Source organism: Candoia aspera, chromosome 2, assembly GCF_035149785.1.
Source record: "Candoia aspera isolate rCanAsp1 chromosome 2, rCanAsp1.hap2, whole genome shotgun sequence".
Lineage (NCBI taxonomy): Eukaryota > Metazoa > Chordata > Lepidosauria > Squamata > Boidae > Candoia > Candoia aspera.
In genome coordinates, this window is record NC_086154.1 from 187,728,068 (window position 1) to 187,748,004 (window position 19,937).

The 19,937-nt window shown below is 38.0% G+C and overlaps 1 protein-coding gene across 1 annotated transcript in view; it reads right to left on the minus strand.

Moving 5' to 3' along the window:
• Positions 1–241: 241 nt before the first annotated feature.
• The window catches only part of CCDC171 (coiled-coil domain containing 171), a 173,514-nt gene continuing 153,818 nt past the window's right edge, over positions 242–19,937 (minus strand). The window contains exon 25 of the mRNA XM_063295043.1: positions 242–516. Coding sequence (XP_063151113.1) covers positions 301–516 — 216 coding nt within the window. The 3' untranslated portion in view covers positions 242–300. The remainder of the gene's footprint in view (positions 517–19,937) is intronic.

The following is a 19,937-nucleotide window of genomic DNA, read 5'->3' on the forward strand; positions in this document are numbered from 1 at the left end:
GAAAATTACCCCAAATGTGTCATTCTTTAACATTTAAAAATATATTACATAAAAATGAGCTACCATGATAAATAAAAGTTTTTGGTTGTTGTTTTTTTTAAATGACCCTTCTAGTATGCTGGGCATGTGATGTGCAGCATGTATGAACACGCCCCCCCCCCTCCTTCCCTGCAGTGAAGAATGTAAAAGTAATGCCATAGAAATGCACAGAGAACAAACTTCAATTCAAAGGCTAAAAACATCCTAATAAAATCGGACTTTAATTAATTCTCTTTCAGCTGCTTACAAAATGACTAGATTCTAGCATCCATTTGGCATTGCTCTTTTGGCAGAGGTGGCATGTAGGTTTGAGGAAAAGGATGATGAAATTTGAGAATAGGGTGTATTATGTGCCAAGGTAAAAGATGGATCATAATCTGATTCAGCCTTCAGTGGCAAAAAACCTGGAACACAGCCTTGATCTAGCTGGGGTAAAGAACTTGAGACCGTAATGATGCTTGAAGTGTTTCGTGAACCCTGGAAAATAATAATAAGAGAATAAACACATTTGCCATGAATCAGTTCATAAAAACAGCAGATATTCTAGAATGTATACAGGTGGTCCTTGTTTAGCAGCTGCCTTGTTTAGCGATCTTAGGCAGTTATGACAGTGATAAAAAAGTAACTTTATGACCAATTCTCGCATTTACAGGTCTGTAAAGCAAAGGAACGCTGAAGTATGATCATAAGCACAGCTGCAGTTTCATTTAGCAACCACTTTGCTTAATGACCGAGCTGCCGGTCCCAACTGTGGTCGCTAAATGAAGACTACATGTAATATACATAACTTTAAGCTCCACTGATTTCAAAGAGATTTAAGTATACTGTATGCATCGATTGCACCCATTAATAACAACTTCTAAAAGTGCAGTTAATTATTTGGCTTGTATGATGCTTTGAGGACATATTTTGGATCACCCCTTCTTCTTTAAAGATTTGAATATAGTTACAAAGTCTCCTTTCATGCATAAGTTTACAATTATTTGCACATCTGACTACATGGATTTCTTAAATTTAAAGTAAGTCTTACAAACATTAAAAAAAACAAAAGTGTTCACTAAAACCTTGAGAAGAAGAGGAGATGGCCCTGAGCTTTAAATACTTATCAGTTAATATTATTTATACCATCCTTTGTCTGGATTATTTTAAAAGTGGTCAATCACTATCTTTTGCCTTCCACAAGAACAGTTCTGAGGATCGGTAAACTAATGGTCCATGCACACTAAAAGAAATTATTTGCAAACTTAATTCTTGTTTAGAAATATCGAGAAACCCAGGCAAATTTTCCAAATTGTATATTAAGGCTTTTTGAACACAGGAGGGCTTTAAAACACATAATCTCAATCAAATATACACACAGAAGGATTTAAAATAGGCCAGTCACAATGCACTATTGTCAAAATGCCATGGCATACATTTGGTGGGTAAATAAATAAGTAAAGTCGCTATGTATAAGGCAGTATTTGGAATTCCGCTACTGTGAACTCTGGGGGATCTTTTTTTAGAGCTTTCCCTCCCCAGCTCTATTACTGGTAGTGGGAAGGGGGGGAATCAATGGCTATATCTGACACACAGTTCAGCAATTTTCTTTGATGTTGGCTCTTTGATTTCCTGGTATTGCACAAGGCATCTTGGAGCTCGGTGAAACGTTGGACCTTTAAGAACCACCCATATGGCAGCAATTTCAAAAGGTCACCCCCAGGAGATATTTTAGAAGTAGTCATACTTTCAGTTCTGCAATGAGCTTCGGTTCTAAAAAAGAATTTGTAGACAGAAACATGTATTCTTCAGGACTACTGGATTTTAATCCAGCAGCGCCCAGCTGTGCTACTCTCATTAAAATCAAGTATTTGCACATCTATTATTTTAATTAGCAAGTTATACATTTATCAGAATATTTAAACACAATATCATAGAAACAATAAAAAGATCGGGATGTCTTCATTTACTTCAAGTGAAGTACAATCTTTTGTACAAATGTGCGCTGTATTTTAAATGATGTTGCAGAACAAGAATCAAGCTAAATGTCTTGCTTAAGTAAATGACATCAATAAATAGTGGAAGCTAAAGGGCAGCTAAATTTGCATGTTTTTTTAGCACTATTATCTCTCTCCAAATCAACCTGCTTACTTCTTCCTAGTTAAGACATTTTTGTTGCTCACATTTTCTTCACCTCAAAAACCAGCCATTTTTTAAGAAATGAAAAATAAAAAAGAACACAAGAAGGAAGAAAACAACCTCGAAAGCCCAAAGAAGGAGGGAAGAGATTAAAAAAAAATCTAGTTTCCTTGGAGAGCCACACTCAACAGAAGTATGAAATGTAAGGATTGGCAGCTAGTCAATAGACTGTGAAAAGGCTTCAGTGTTCGGTGGAGGTGCTGGGGGTGGGTGGGTAGCTAAGTTTCCATTCTCTGGCCAAGTTGCTTCTCCTAGGTAGCTCAGGTAGAATAACAACCAACAAATGGAATGGAAATCAGGCCTAGCATGGCCTTGACTGCTATTAGTCCTCAACTGCCATATATAAAGCAAAACTGTGGGTTGGTGGACAGTGCAATCTCTAAAAAATGTTGCCTACATTGGAATAACTCAAGAAATACAACTTTGGATTAAAATGGATTATTTCTTCAGTATTCCCATTTTCCTTTGCTATTTGGCACTGGACAGGACTGGTGCACTTAGCTGTAGAGAAGTACTGGGACAGTCCAAATGGTTAATATGCCGGGATGGTAAACAACTTTCGGAGAGACAATTGCCTTTACTGAAACAGCCTCCAAGGATAATATTACAGCAAATACTGTAGAGCAGCCCCTTTAAAAAAATAATGCCAAACCTATGTTGATTAACTTACCCTGGCTTGTAAAAGAATTTCTAGGGTTCTTAAAAAGATTGCCTGAAAGGAGCATGGAGGGAACTTGTTTTTAACAGATCCTTAGAACCTTCTCTGCATTTGCTGGCTTGAGACTGCAATTCCCAGACTTCTCTGCCATTGTAACCAAAGGGAATTTTAGGAGTTGGTCTCAAGACATCTGGAGGAACCAGATTAAGAACGCTGGCACATCATCTTGAATATTCTGTGTTTTGTTTTTGTTTAGGGCATGCATGTGTTGCAATATATCATTCTCATTAAGCATCTGTTCAAGATCACAGGCATTTCCTTGTTTCATAGAGTAATAATTCCAAGTGAGTGCACTGTAATATAGCTCTAAAAGTTACAACTGAAATGCTGTTGACAGGGGGTTTTCTTCCTCTTTTTTACAGGTTTGCTTTGCATTGCTTGGGTTAAGCTAGCCCTAAACTTCCTTCTAATGAACATCCTTTCTCACAGCTTTCTGCTACTTCACTCCCAGAGCTGTTTTCCCACTTGCTACCTTTATTTCAACTGCTAGGGCTGGAGCAAGGAGTATATTTGAACGAAGAGAGACTGTGTGGCCAACAGTGGCCTGCTTGCAGAACCTCTGGTAAGAGATTCATTTGTGAAGGATCTGAAGAGGAAAAGTTTTGCTGCCCAGACCATTAATCAGCAGCTTTAATAGCCAGGCTCCAGATCCCTTTATGGAGATGTGTGTCCGTCTACTGCCCTTCCAGCAGTCTAATTTTTGTCAGAGTCTTGGAGCCTGGTGTAGATCCCCGCTTTGGAAGGAAGAGGAAGGGGGAGAGTGGAGTGAAAGCGAAATATGATATTTACATTCACTTTGCCAAACATTAGCATCTTTTTGTCCAATCATTTGAATTCAGAAGGGTTAGGAGAAAACAGCTTAGAGAACAAGGGTTGACACATCCAGTGTGAAATCTTAAGGTGCCGGAATGCAATGAGGGAGAAAGTGATACTGAACCACATTTCAACTCCCTAACTGTGCTGCAGCATGCGTGAACTTTGTGACAGGTCTCTGTCTCTCAGCCACAGTTGAATAGCTCTTGCTGACACTCAGCTGTCAGATAGCATCCCTTTACTATGCCCCTAACATGCTCTACAGCTTCACCCAATTAACTTGCTTTCACTTGACATTGCAGCAAAGAGCTTCATAATAGGTGGTCAAGGTGCAACGGTGCCTGCTTGCCCTCTCCCTGTTCATAAACGGCAAGATGTTTAACTATCTTCCTTTTTGCCAGTTTGCTCAGAAGCAATATGACAGTGATAAGCGTACTAAAGTGGGCAAGCAAAGCAGGGTGGCTTCAAAGCCACATTGTTCAAGCTTCATTGTAAAGAAAGCTCCCCCCCCCAAACAACAGGAACCCTAAACCATCAGAGAAATTTCATTAAAAATAAAGCTTATTGAAAGCTTTGCTGAAAATTAGAAAAAGACATGGGGGGATGGGGAGAAGGATCAAAATAATTATTTACCATAGTAATGTTTTGGGTTAGTGAAAAAAAAGTCAGATGTATTTATACCTTTATGTTTCAGCCTTCTTTCACTGGAAAAATCAGTAGGCATTTGAATAATGAATGTTATTACATGTGCCATTTTAAGTAAAAATAATATGCATCACTAAAATATGTATCAAAGAAAGTAAATGCAGAACATTGGGAAAATATATAACATTCAATAACTGAAATAGCATATTTTAAATGGTTATCATTAAGATATTTATTTTTTCAATTGCCTAGATAATTCTCCCTCTCCCCCCCAACACACACACTTTTTAAAAAAAATTCAGATTCATGCAAATAATTTTGTATCGTATGGAATGCTGTGAACTGAAGTACAGATCCATACATTAAGAAAGCTATAAGATAGAGATAACATATACCTATGGCAGTATGATACACATAAGATTGTAGTTGAACAAGATATTAAAAATAAGTATTTTATTGAACAAATTAAAAATACATATTCTGAGAGTTTTAGTAGGATGACATCTTAAAAAGATTTGAGCTGCTGAGTGATTTAGGGGTTGGAGAGGGGGAGAAGGAAGGGCAAGAATTGTATATTCACCCAAATTATAATCAATCAGCATGGATGCACACCTATCATCTCTGTGGGGGCACCTGTGTAGCTGGGGTTTTTCTGATAGTGAAGATACCTATGCCACAGAGTTCTAGTGAGGGAGTCAAAAAGAGCAAACCTATTTTTGTTTGTTTGTTTATTTATCAAATTTATATGGCCACCTATCTCACAAACATAACTCTACTGCATCCATCCCTCCAAAACAAAAATAAATGTCAGGGTGTGTATAAAGTATAGTAGACCCAAACTGCAATATACAGCTTAGTTCTTTCTGAAAACTTTGATTCTAGTCAATGAATTGGTTCCACAGTAAGTGGGTTCTGAGTTGCGGACATATTCAAAACACTTTTCTGACCCTGCTGTAGATTATCTATAGGTTATCATCCCATGCTCACATAAGCCAGCAAATCTAGCTCCTTTGTTCAAACTAGCAGTATTTAACACTTTCATAATAGAACTATGCTACCCTGGGAAATGTTGTCTCTGCAGAAAAGAAACAATAGCACTTAGGCTAGACCTTTGATAAACTGCTGTGTACGTAGACAACCTTTTTTGATGGGATGGCTATATGAAATTTATTCTGAAATCAAATATTGGGATTTCAGATACTCTTCCAGATACTTTTGAGATACTGAATGTAATGTTTAAACTAAGTATGTTTGAAGATCACTCATTCTTATTTTTTTGAAATGTGTCTTGCATTTTGTTGGATACAAAAATTAAAACACTTAGCCTTGTTTTCTAATCCATCAGATAACATGCTATGTTCAGTGAATTTCTCTGTCATAGAAACAGCAAGCAGGCCATTCAACATTTTATTCTATTACGTATGATCCAAATAGGAACTACTCAAAGATAAGAGGTCTCATCCAAAATGATAGGAGAAGGAGAAGCTGGAATTTCTAATTTTGTGAAGTATACTTGAGAATGTTTCAAGAATTAAACCTGGATGCATTCAAATGTCTTTCGGCCTGGTTCAGATTTTACACATACTACAAATTTTGGATAAGTGTAACAGTACTGACCTTGATCCAGCTTTTTCCTGATATAAGTGGTCCAAAGGGGAAAAAAACCAAAAAAGCCAAAACCTAAACAAACAGAAAACCCTCCATGTGCATTTTTATAAAACCAGATATTAGCCAGAAAAATAAATTTATTTTTCAAAGACCTTGCATTGGGGAGGGGGGGAATTCACCTTCGTTGATATGGCCAGGAGGTGAAAAGGTCATACTTTAGGCTCAATTTCAGTTGATGTCTAACATGCCTGCAAGCTTCAAATTATGCTAACTAGGCAAGAAACCAAGCTTATCAGTTCTAAACAACTTGAATGTGGGTGAGCTAAGGTTACAGCTTCTATTGTTTCTGGCCTCATTCATATCTATGGTTATACTTCTGGTTGCATCTAAATAAAAAGGATAATAATTCAGGAAAAACTGTATATACACTCAGTCACTAAAGACAGCTATCAGGACCAGAAGATCATTTTTTTTCCTGAAATTGTCATATAAACCAAAAGCCCCTAAACAAGTAGAAATCAATATTTTCTACATTCCTACAGCTTGCTAAGTTGAACTTATGTTTTAAAGAGAAATTAATGGACTGTTGTCCTTTGGTATAAATGTACAATCTGCTCAGAGTATTCATGAGGGAAAATCTTTTTAAAAACAGATAAGAGTTCCAGGAAACAAATCTTATTGATTTATATTTACATTGAATTTATTACAGTTATAATATACTTCTCTTTTACAGAGCTTGAAGTAACTTAGGTGGCTCTTCATGTTCCTATAACTTTAACCTCACAACCATCTTGGGTGGTATGTCCGTCTGAAAATAAGATTGGCTAAGTGGGGCTCTGGACTCAGGCCTTCTGGGTCCCAGGCCAACCTCTAGCTCTGGGTCCCCAACATTATGCCCAGGAGTGGCGATGTGACCACAACACATTCCTTGGCTCCTGCCAAATTCCCTGCCTCACCTAATTTCATTTTTTAAAGGTCTTTTTAATAAAAAAAAAATGAATGAGGAACTAGCATGCTGTGAAGTCAAGACACGCCCTGAAGCTTATCCTCTCTTTCCAATAATCTCTCAGAGCCCTTTATTGATTGATGATTGATTGAATTTATACAGGTGCCCCCTCACAAAACAAGCGACTCTGGGTGGCCTACAATAAAGCTAAAACAATCAATAAACACCTAAACCAGTATCATTATTATTAAAAACCATTAGAACTAAAAACCATTAGAACTAAAAACAAACAAACAAAAGAGTAGATGAAGGGATGTTAATAATAACAGAGCCACCTCACTAGTTCACCTGTCCCCTAGGGTCCCCAGGCCTGCTGGCATAACCAAGTCTTGAGGGACCGTCAGAAGCTCAGACTTGATGAGGCCAACCTTACCTCAGGGAGAGAAATTTCTACAATGCGGGCGCCACAGCAGAAAAGGCCGGCCACCTAGAGCCCACCAAATGTAGCTCCCTATAAACCCTTGAGAAATTCTTAGAAAATAAGAAAAGGTGAATGGCTGCAACTCAGGGCTTAGTTTGCCTCCTGGTATCTAGATATTTTGTGACTGGACACACCAACTATTTTGTGAGCGTGCCCATGACCTACCATCAAAATTCCACACGTCCTGCTGGGCCTGAAACATGGGAGAATCCCTGCTCAAACTATTTTATGCAGGATAGAGCTGTGTGGAAGCTTACTTTTTCATGACTGCGTGTACAGAATAAACTTTAAACATATAATAATAATAATAATAATAATAATAATAATAATTTCATACCACTTCTCCAAACTAAAGTTCATACTGTAATGTATAGTTTTTAAAAAATCTAACAAACAATACCATAAACAATAAAGGACCTGACATTAAAACTGTAAACCAACTGAAATTACAGGAAGGTGTTTCTTTCCAGCTAAGGAGGGAAAAGAGAGAGAGAGAGAGAGAGAGAGAGAGAGAAACCACACATCTTAGGTATGTCTCTTCCTGAGGTAAAGCTTCTGTGACTCTGTCATGTTGCTATCTGATCCTCCTAACTGGAATAGTCAGGTAGATTGCCAGGTGTTCCTCCTTGAGTTTTAGTCCTTCACCCCTGTGGCTGGGTTGCTTGTTTAAAGCAACTGTGGGTTCTAGTGAGACCTCTCTGCTCACCGATTCCAGCACTTTGCTCCACTCTAAATTCTAGTTGAGACATTCTGTACTAGCTGAAATCTCTGAATGGTTTTCAAGGGCAGACTTATCTCTGGCATAAGAAAATAGTTTCCGCCAAGGTAGTACCAACTGCATCAAAGGCAGAGTCTGTACTGGAAGTGGCTGCAGATGAGCAACCAGCAACCAGATGAGCAACCAGCTAGACCTGAGTTGAAGCACTTGTGGCCAGAGCTGACCTCTGACATCTAAGTCCAGAAGAGATTTGAGGCCATATGTTTAACAAATGAAAAAAGTTGAAACCCCTTCTTACTACCTGGATCAATCAGCAGCATTTCTATCTGATCCAGACTAGGATCAAAGGCCATTTGTAGACAGCCAAGAATATGCATATGCCAAGAGGTACAGATGAATATTGATCATGAGGATACATTTATTCCGTAATACGAAACATGTCAATTACTATCACATTTTTGTAGTATGGCCAAGCGGTAGTGAAATTCAGAGCTCTCTCTTCTGCTGTGGGATGTAAAGTGGCCTTTCCACATCTATATACGGTACTGCGGAATCTCAGAAACAGTACTTTTACAAATAAGGGAGTGCTTGGTTTTATATGCAGCTGCTTTGTTGGGACATAAGGGGGGGGAAGGAAAAGTCAAAGTAGCATTAGCATGAATAGGCTACTTGGATTCCCTTGATTCAGGTGTCACCTGAGTAGAAAAACTCAATATAGGTTTTTTAAAATCTCTTTCCAAAAGTCTCAGCTGATTCATAACCTCAGAACAAATCTGCCATCCTTTTGTGTTTAACCTCCAGTTTAGCACTGAATAATGGATGTTCTTTATCTTGAAACAGTTACTTCAGAAGGAAGGGGGAAATACCTAAATAAAAGTGTCTGAGTCTGGAAAGAAGTAAATGTATCTACCTTTGTATAGAATTGTTCTTTTCTTCTGCAAAGCCTGTTCAATTATATTCTGAGCTCTATTCTTTGTAAAAAAAAAAATTCTGCTCAAGGTTAAACATCCTGATCTAGTTTTCAACACAGCAGCTTTTCCACTCTTCCTACTGCAATCGAGGCGGTATTGTTGAATCCTTGTATAACAATGTGTCTGACACTGTCACTTGGAAACAAATGGGATGAAGGCAGATTGAGGAAAGGGAATATAACGAATGAAAACAGAAAACTAAGTTATGGTTGCATGCCTGTTAATTGCACCACATATCATTCTTTTTATATTCAAGATTTGATTAAAGTTAGGCCTCTGTTAGCTGAAAATAACTTTTCTCTCAAAGTATACAGTACAGGGTATTTTTTTTTCCATTTCATTGTACAATTCAGCACAATCCACAAAATGCTAAGAATTCCTGCAGAAGCTTAGTGTGGGAACTGGTGAACTGGGTCCAGACTGCTTGATATCAGATAGAATCACATATTGATACTATACAGTGCTCATCAGTGAATCCCCAGAATTTAACAAATTAATCTGAATTCTGATAACCATGCTTAGGGAGTGAATGTTTACATACTATGCTTACTTCAGAGAAATGCAGTTGTTGTTCCTTTTGGATTTTCTCAATGTTTGCATCTGTGCCAAGGAATGTGATCAGAAGTTCATGTGGTCCTACTCACACATAAAGGGAGTCTGAATGAACAAATAACTCAATGGATGCCTATGTTCAATGTTCTAGTGGAGGTTACTTTCTCCAAGGCTACTCAGGACTTAATGGATTTCCAGCCTGACACTGATCAATCACGTGGGATAAGATAAACTCTTGTCTTCATATTCTCAGATAGACAAGGAGATAATCTGTTTAAGAATATTTCTTTGACACTCTATAGTCAGATCACTCTGCTGAAATTGCTATTATTTCTATTATCTCTGCTTTTATTATTTTATTGATATGATGTATTTTAATTATTGTCTTTTATTGTATATTTTAGTTGTCTAGAATTTATTGGTTGATTTTAGTCTATTAAAAACAACCCTGGGAAAACCTGGTTTTAAAGGGCAGTATACATGTATTTTTAAGTGTACAGTATACTTAAAAATATTGTTAAGGATTGTGTATAATTTCACACACACACACACACACACATTAGACAACCTGTGACCCGTTGGGTCATTGTTTCAGAGATATTTCCTTACCAGATTCCTCAATGCCTTCAGCAATGGCAGAGCTTATAATATACTGGAAATGTTCTTAAAAATTCAGGGAGACATTCAGAGACGTATCTGCCTTGAAAGTAGCCAATGTTGAACTACTGTATAGCTGTAGCTCAGTCAAACATCAGAAGCTGACCATAGGAAATGTTTCATTACATTTTGTATTAAGTCATAAAATGTTTTATGATACTTTTTATGTCATAAAATGTTTTATAAAATTTGCCAAATTTCTATTTCACAGAAGCCATGGGTCCCGGATTTTGGACAAATTCTGTAAGTTGGCCTATCTGAGGTACCTTAGTTCAAAAATTGTTGCCCCATGATGTACCTTTTCACTCAGTTCAAGGTTAAAAAGTATCAAACAGACATGAGTTTTAGTAGTATACACACACACCTTGTCCTGAAAATCTTAATCAAAGATCCCTCTCTGTATATTTCTACTAAGTGAGGTGCAGAGGGTTAGCATGAAGGAAAGGGCCTTCTTAATGATGGTACCCCAATTGTGCCAATGGACGTCCAGATTATAACTAATAAGAGTGCTAGAAGTGATGCAATCTGAATTTTACAGAATCTTGCTCTGTGTTCCCTAGTGTATCTACAATTGCCTTTTGTGCCTGGAATCTGGGCTGGTCTCTTTAGTGGGCAATATGAAACTGTGCTGCTTAAGATTTTGGTTAATACTATTTTTATGAGGGATCCTTTGATATTGATAGACAATTTTTAATATTCTTTGAAGAAAGGGATTCAGTTATCTTCCTGCTCCATTTTTGATCCCAGTTGGTGTCAAGAGAGCCTTTTTGGAGGTGAAGCCAAACGTATTTTTGACATTGACTTCCAGAAAAAAATAGCAGTACAATCCTTTATCATCATCATGGTGGTCTGACTAAGCATTTACTTGCTTACTTCGCTAATACTTGTAGTTTTGTTATGAACTGTTAGTTCCAAAGACATATGTTGGCCAAGATGTCATAAATTACATTTTTATAACAGTAATTGAAAAATAAACTAAGATTTCAAGATTTCTCTGTCACCTCTGTCTTCAGTGTCCTGGTAAGACCTAATTATCTTTCTGGAACTTTGCTGTTAATCACTTTCTTCCTCGAGCTTTTACTGTATCATGAACCAGAGAGCAGGATTCACCCAAGCCTTCTGAAATAAATCAACCTACTGCCAATTCTTTCTTTCAGACAAAAATCCAAATGTCTGATTATTCAATATTATTTGTTTCAACTGAAGTAATTATGGGCATTTACTTTTTCTAAAGAGCTCTCACAAAAGCATTTAATAGAGAACTTCCTCAAGTATGACATCCAAAGGAGAAGTTTCAGCATCTCAGATATTTCCTTGTGATACTGAAAATGGACTGAAAGATTTAAATAGGGAAATGTTCCTACAATGTACTAATTCTCTGCAGATGTAAATGCGTGAGTTTAATTACATCACCCACTGAATTGAAAATTATTTATATTTAAATATTTAAATAAATGACCTAACCCTCTCTACTCCCCCCAAAATAAGTTCAAGGTATCTTACCCTGCTGAGGCAAAGGAAGGTTAAACTTACTGGATTTGAAACTAGCTATTTTTCCCATGCTGCAAATATGGCAATTTTATCTCCTGACGGCAAATGAAACTGTCAGGAAAATTAGATGTAATAAAGCTATCCTATTAAATCAACACACTGGATTTCAACTAAAAGTGAGCTAAATCAATTAAAGTTAAGTATTATGCCATGTCAGACAAACTTTTCAAAAACTATTTTAAAGTTGCGAGATTTGGTAGGAAAAATGTAGGAATTCAACAACGCCCAATAAGATCTGTCTACCTCATCACTATCATTTGGGTTGTATTCTGAAATCTGCACACACACAAGCATCCACTCCACCCCACCCCAAGAATCACAAAAGTGTCTTCCTTTTGGCAACTTTTCTACCTTCACAAAAAATTGTCAAGGTAGCGTGTAACTTTCCCAGTGCAAAGTCAGAGAATGGTGGCTTCAGTCCAAGGCTAGCTAATAACGGCTGACATGCTCTGGAATCTGGAGCCCTAAATCAACACTGTTTTCACAGCTGTAATTAAGCCACCTAATCAGAAGCACATTTTGATGGCAGAGTTTCTGGAAGCCAGACACTGCAATTTCTTACACTTGGAGCACAGTGGCTTGTAAGAAGTCCTCATTTAATTTCTGTGTATGTACATTTAAAGAGGCAGGAGGAAAAATGCTCTTTGGTGGTGGAGAGGGGAATGGAAAATAGCTCTTAACTGTTGAAAAGAAGCAGTACTATGTGTTCATGCCTTCACTAACTCTGTAACCCACCCTCCTTCAGCTCTGTGCCGAGTCCCCATCTCTTGAGTGGCAGCTGCGCGCAGTGAGAATACGGACTTTTGCCAAGATCAACAGATGAGCTGGTCTGAACTGGCTCTCTGTGTGTTCCGCTTGTAAATTGTGCTGTGATGATTAGAGAACTCCAACACAGGATGTTGACTCTTAAGACTGTCCAGAGAAAATAGGTTTGGGGTTATTTTCTTTTAAATTCAGGATGATGATGATGATGATGATGATAGTGATGATTACAATGATAATTTTAAAAGCATACATTTTGGTGACTTGGTGCACAGAGTTCTATCTATGACTTTCAGATGAGTCTTCTAATATGAATTCTGAAATAATCATTCATATTTTTATACACATATACAGAGATATAGACAAATACTGATCTAAAAGACCCTGAAAACATTCCTACAGGAGGCCCCTTCATCCTTAAGTGTTTATTCAAGAAACTTATGAGTCCTGTTCTTCAATTGGCACAATGTGAGAAGAGCATAAGATACATGCTCTTACCATCTGTTAAGGAGGATATCTGTGTAATCTTCAAAGTCTAGAAACTGGTTACTGCTTCTAACACTTAAAGTATGTTGTTTAAATTAAATAACCACTAAATTACCATCTCATTCAAGTGGATTTGGTAACTTTAACATAAACTTTCAGCCTCTGAGGCCACCATAAGGCTATCAGTAGGAAGGCCCTAGTCACTGGGGTCTGATTACATTTAGTTCTGCATTTTAATTGCACATGGATCCCATTAAACCCTCCTTTTGCCTTATAGGCAACATTTAAATCAAATTACTGTAATTTTCAAATATGTTTCAATAGCTTGACAAGGTAAAAGTTCACATGCTTTTCTGCTTTTTAAAATGTTTTCTATAGAAAAGGAAATATTGTGTATATATAAATCAAGGATGCAGATTCATTATCTGATTACATTTCTCTGTTTTTTTAACTGTCAAAGTGGTAGTCATATTGTGGCATCTTAACAATTAAGAGGATGAAAAAGGAAAAAGTATGATGCAGGCGTACAACAGTCATCTGAGGTATATTTGCACCATATTTCTTTCTTTTTCCATCTTCCTGGTTTGGCACAGGTCTTCCTGGTCATCTTTGCCATACAAAATTAACTATACTGTTCTGCAAGCTTTTGCAGATAACAATTATATCATTTGTGATATGAATTTTGTTTTATAGTAATTGATATTAAGCCAAGGAAATTCTTCCACAAGTAGGAGACACTTTCAGCTGCTGTTAGTTTCTTTCTTCCAGGTGAAGAAGACTGGACTACATCTCTAACCATAAGATATGTAATTGGAGGCCCCCAAATTGGGAAGGTCTGAAGGGAAGAAGCAAGCAAACCCTTTTCTCTAAGAATAATTCTAATATTTCTCTGAATCTAAATCAGCTGGAACTAGAGTGTATCCGAAGTATTTTAAATTACATGTTTTATATAATTCTTGATTAGAATAATTAGTTTTGCAGTAAACACAGCAAGGTCTTATTCAACTATTGAATACTGAGCGTATTTTTAAGCATGGAGCCGGTGGCTAATTGCTAGTTATTATCTAAATTCCTACCTTTATGAATAAAACCATCATCTTTTAAATCATTGTGCTATTTTGTAGTACCAGGAGAAAATTTAGATTCATATGCATAGAATGTATCTATACAACCATATGTGAAGCATATAATTAAAGAACTCTCACACCGTACAGAATGGTCTTGACTGACTGACCCTACCTTCAAGCAACAATTCAACTGGCCCTATCCAACCACTTCAAAATGGTTACAGAACCAGAAAATTCTGAGGAAGCTGCAGATTGCTTTGCTACAACTGTAAGCGAATGCACCAAGTCTCTTGCCCTTTTCCCCGTAAATGCACCCAGGCCTGGATATCAGATGAACGTTTGGACACGAATGACCAAAGGAAGAGATGCAAATTAGTCATTGAATCCCAATACTGACAACTCCACCATGCCATCTGCTGTCAATTGAAATTGGAATGAAGACAGTATAGGATAATATTGCTGCAGAATTATAAGAAGCTGCAAACCGAGAATACCAGACACCGTGCACCATGTTGTGGCATCTTGGAGGGCGTATGCATAGCATCAGTGATAATTTTTGCAATACTTGTGGAATGTCTGTACATCGTACTGTTCAGTCTACTCTCCATGATCAATAAAATATTCATGTGAATAATCCAACCCTGAACACACAAACAAAGAGAACAAATGGTCCACAAAGTATGGGCTGGTTTCCATCCAATCCAAGATTGCTGTGACCAGATATTTACACTACACAAATCATGGAAGAATAAATCCAAGGAGATGAGTGAGTCATAGTATTCATTGGTTTTGCAGCTGCCTTTAACCCACCCTTTGGAAAACACTTGCCACTAAGAGAATGCCAAGTAAGATCATATGGCTCCTACAGCACACTTGTGATGGCTTAATTAGCAGGGGACTATCAGAAGGCTTCCAAATCTGCATGCACTGAGGTATGCCAAGGATGCATCTTCTCCCCATTGCTATTCACTACTGTAGTAGATGCCATCATGAGAAAAGTCTTTACAAACAGATGTGTGATTTTGGCTAAGGACAGTTCATCGCTGACTTCATGTATGCAAATGACATTATTTCTGCTGATAATGAAGTGGAAGGTACTGATATCCTCACAGGATACAACACAGCCATTTGGGACTAGTCAGTGTGGAAAAGATGAGAGTATTGACTACTCATGGGCTCATTAGTGGTCATATAGGTAAACAGAGTATAATTAGAAGAAATTCATGAATTGAAATATCTCAGCTCCATCATAAAAGAAAAGAAAGTTGTTCGATAGCTGAGGTGAAAAAACAAATTGATGCTGCCACCACTACAGCTTTTAGTTCATACATCAGGTGCTTATGGTGGAAATTTAACATTACTACATATACCAAAATGCAAATCTTTTCGTCAATGATATTACCAATGCTACCCTATGGGGCCAAATCATAGACACTTCTACAGCCAGAGATCCAAAAACTGGAAACCTTCCAAATTCACTGTCTTGATAGGATCCTTTGCATCACACAGAATCATAGGGTTGGAAGGGATCTTGGAGGTCTTCTGGTCCAACCTCCTACTCAAGGCAGGAATCCTCAGACCACCCCAAATGTCTGTCCAATCTTTGAAAATCCCCAGTGATGGACCACCCGTCCAGGAGGCAGGCTGTTCCACTGCTTAATAGCTCTCATGATCAGGAAATTCCTCCTTATTTCAAGTTTGGACCCCTCTCTGTAAAGCTTCCACCAACTGGTTCTTGTCCTACCCTTGGGCACTACAGAAAATAAATCCACACCATCTTCCCTGTGACAGCCCTTCAATTATTGGAAGACTGGTGTCAGTCTTACCAGGTAGACCAGACAGGAAAATTGACCAGATGAGCTATTCTACTTCATTCTAATGCTAGATTAACAGAATCTTGCAAGTCTGAAAGTATATCTCCCCCCATCTCCTTTACAGCCCAAGAAACTAAGGAGGGTCTCTTCTGAGCCTCTTGCCCTGCCCACATTCCTGCCTTTTATCCGACCATTCCCTTGGCTGAGTCTCTTTGCCCTGTCTAACAAGGTCATTCCCACATACCATTAAAACTGGTATCACGTCTCCCCTTAGCCTTCTCTTCTTTAGGACAAATACAATGGTTCTTTTAATTGTTCTTCATTGGATTTAGTCTCCTAACGCCTCACCATCTTTTTTGCTCTTCACTGCATTTTTACTAGTTCCTCAGCATCATTCTTATATTACAGTGACCAAAACTGAACACAGTATGCCAGGTATGGTCTGACCAGTGCATAGAGTGGAATTATCATGTCTACTCTGAAGAACACAACCCCATGGATGGAAAGTTCAGTGCAGGAAACTCTGATAAGGCAAACTGAAACTTACTAGCCCATTGTAGACTGGGTTTGAAGCAAGATAAAAACATTGGCAATGGACAAATCACTTTGGCAAGGCATTATATCAAATGCCTATGGTCCTGTAAAACCACAACAGCATATTAGTTGCAAAACTGTACTCATCCAACCATGCACTAGGGAGTTTAAGAAAGTGACGTATTCTATACTACCCTGCATAGTACTCTCTGGCTTTGTTTAATTGAAATTATTTCGTACGCTAGTTGAAAAAACAATCCCAGAAGAAGGTAATGTCCTTGAGGTCACCAGGAGTTGATCTCAATTTGAGGAGGACTTTGCTTTTCCCTGGTTAGTAAAGAGGACAGCAGAGACCAGAGAAACAATACCCCCATAGAAATGAACATCGAGTCAAAATAACTGCAGTAATACAAAGAACATCTTCTTTTTCAAGAGGCACCCTTCAATTAACTAACCTATTAGTAGGGCTTATTGCCACCAGTTCATTGCATTCTCTGAACGCACTGTCCATCTAGTTCTAAATTCAAGATTCTTTGTAGGAGATTTTGCAGATTAGCATTCTGTTCAGAAGAGCCCCAGTGTAGGACCAGTCTAAGTCCTGGTCCTTCCCATATTAATGTTGTAGAGATGTATTTTATTCTAGCATGGCCAGTGCCGATGGGAGTTGTATTTCAATAGATTTAGAGATAGCCAAGTTGGGAAAGATTTTTTTAAAATAATTGGACACTGATATAGGAAGTACATTGGCTGATTCAGTGTCAACACGTAAGTATCCAGCACTCACTCAAGCATTCCTCATATAGCAGTCCAAACTGAAATAGCTTGTCACGTTCCTGGGAAAAACTCCTCATCAGAGAATTAAGATGAACCCCCAAATAGAACAGAAGTCCTATCTGCCTAGATTCAGAAGGGAGTGGCTTAGGAAACTCAGCACCAGCTTTATCAGCTCCAGATTTGGGGAGCTTGGGCTTGAGTCAGAGGGAGGGATTGAAGCCCTGCCAAATCTTAAGAGAAACAAGTGATGGTGTTGCAGGTATACATCTAGAGATATAATGCACACTTGAAGAACAGGCTTCACAGAACAAAGACTTATGCAGAAGTAAAGCCATACTCTTGAATAGTAGCTTCTTTTGACAAGCTTAATAACTGGAAGGTGGAACATGAGTAGAGTTCTATGGGCTTGCTTTGTAAGCCCTCAGTTTTCTCCCAGCTGCTCTTGACTGTATAGTTTCATTACCTGAATTTTCCTGCATCCTTTACTTGCCTTTATGTTTTGGACTAAACATAGCTTGTGGATTCTGATTCTACTTGTTGCTAACCCAACTAATTGAACTGTTCACTGACTTTGCTGTAAATTTTAGACCCTTCGCCTGAAAAACCACACCATATGCAGGACATAGCTAGTAAACAAAATTTCCAGCAAGAAAGTTGTATCATTTGAATGCTGGGAAAATACAGTGCCCCACAATCAGAACTGTCTGGAAGACATGTGTCAGGACCCCTCCAACAAATGAGTAAGAACTACATTTGCTGTATTTATAATGATCTGGGAAGACCCACAGATGTATTCTTTGGAATTGCTTCCAAAGATGAAATATTCTCAGACTATTCTGAACTGTCTATCTAAAAGTTTACTGACTCATGTCATCTCTACCCCACTCATTGCTCAACATGTGGTATTTCAACACAAAGACATATCACTGAAACAAATGAAATATCGGACACAAAACCACATAAATGTATTAATGACAGAAACTTACATTGGATTACAGCATCAGTGAATACATTCATCCAAAAACAACAGCTCTTGGTATTTTCTGAGGTAGTTGACAGCCCAACTCTTTCTCCAGCTGTTATCTCACTTGCAGCCTCCCCTGAGGTTCATTATTCTTTCTCCCTCCTTCATCTGAAGCCATATGTCCTCCTGACCTTAGCAAATTTCCATCTCTGTGTATTCATGTGATCCCCCATCTCTTCAGGTTCTCCCTCTCAGGCATTCCCCCAACTCTTCTTTTTTGTCTATTTCCCCTTGCCTCTCTTTTCTAATACAATCTAAATTCCAAAGGACTGAGTAACTACTGGGAATTTCTCCCAATATACTTACATAGTTCTAGCACCAGGTGGGTTCCTTTCTAATAATTGCTAAAAGGTTTCAGTGTTCTGCTTCTTCTCTTTGGGCTCATACAGATATTTATAACTAAAATTGCCTAGAGTTTACAATAAGCCCCATTATCTGTGCTAAGAGCAGGAGTAAAACAAAGAGGGAACAAGACTTTCTAAGGAATGAAGATTAGGATCCAAGGTGTTCCAACTTGTTCTTAGAGCTCTGAATACATTAAATTTATCCTCAAGAGAACAACACTTAAGGCATGACAAGGGAATCTCCTCTAGATAAAACAACTTTTTATGCAGATAGCCAATATATACAGTAGTTTCATCAAGGAAGTTTATTGTTTCTTATTTTTAGAATAAAATGGTTATATGCAAATATTCAGGCAACCCAGTCAAACATTTCTGCACCTATCATATCCACTTTTTCCTTATTCAGAATTTCTAAACAATTGCACATATAGTAAGCATGCATTCAAATTTGCAGAGGTGTTGTGTTTAATTTTTTTTTTTACCATGAAGAGATTGTGTCAGGTTCTGTTCACTTAACTGAAACATAATTTGACCAGGGATGCCTCAACTTTTGCATGGAACTGTAGTGCAACAACAGCGTTCTGAATCAAACAGCAATTCTCTGAACTGAACTTCAGGAAACTTAATGATGCTCTACTATTAAAATGGACAAAATGTGAGTATAACATCTAAGCTAGATTAGATTCTGGAATTCATCATTTTAGAATGCCCTCTTTAAATAATATTGGATATTTCTACTATCTTTGAAAGCCCTTCTGTCCATTCAGTTTTATGAGACCCTGAACCTCACCCCCAAAGTAATGGCACTACTCATAACTTCAGCTGAGCAGCAGTTCAATCATTGACTTGAAACCACGTGAAGAGGTAAGCAAAGCAGAACTAGAGGGCTAGTTCATATCAATTTATGCCTTACCATTTTATTTATTTATCTGCTGGGCTTATATGCTGCTACTGTCCTAACAGTCAGGAACCACGCTGAGACAAGGAATAGGTCTCTAGTGTTTTATTACTGCTACTTTAGACAGAAAATCCTAACAAACTGAAGAAGCGTGGGAAAAACCCAGACAGATAAACCCCAAAAGTCAAGGTGGGTCTGATCTGTGTCTCTTTGAATGGCTGCTTAACTCCTCAGTACTTCGCATGCATTTTCCCCCCTGGATAGGGGCCCCCTCCTGCTCACCATCAGTACTCATGACATCTACAATCAAAACTGACTTTAAGCAGCTTGCACATTCTATTTACTCAAATATGGTTA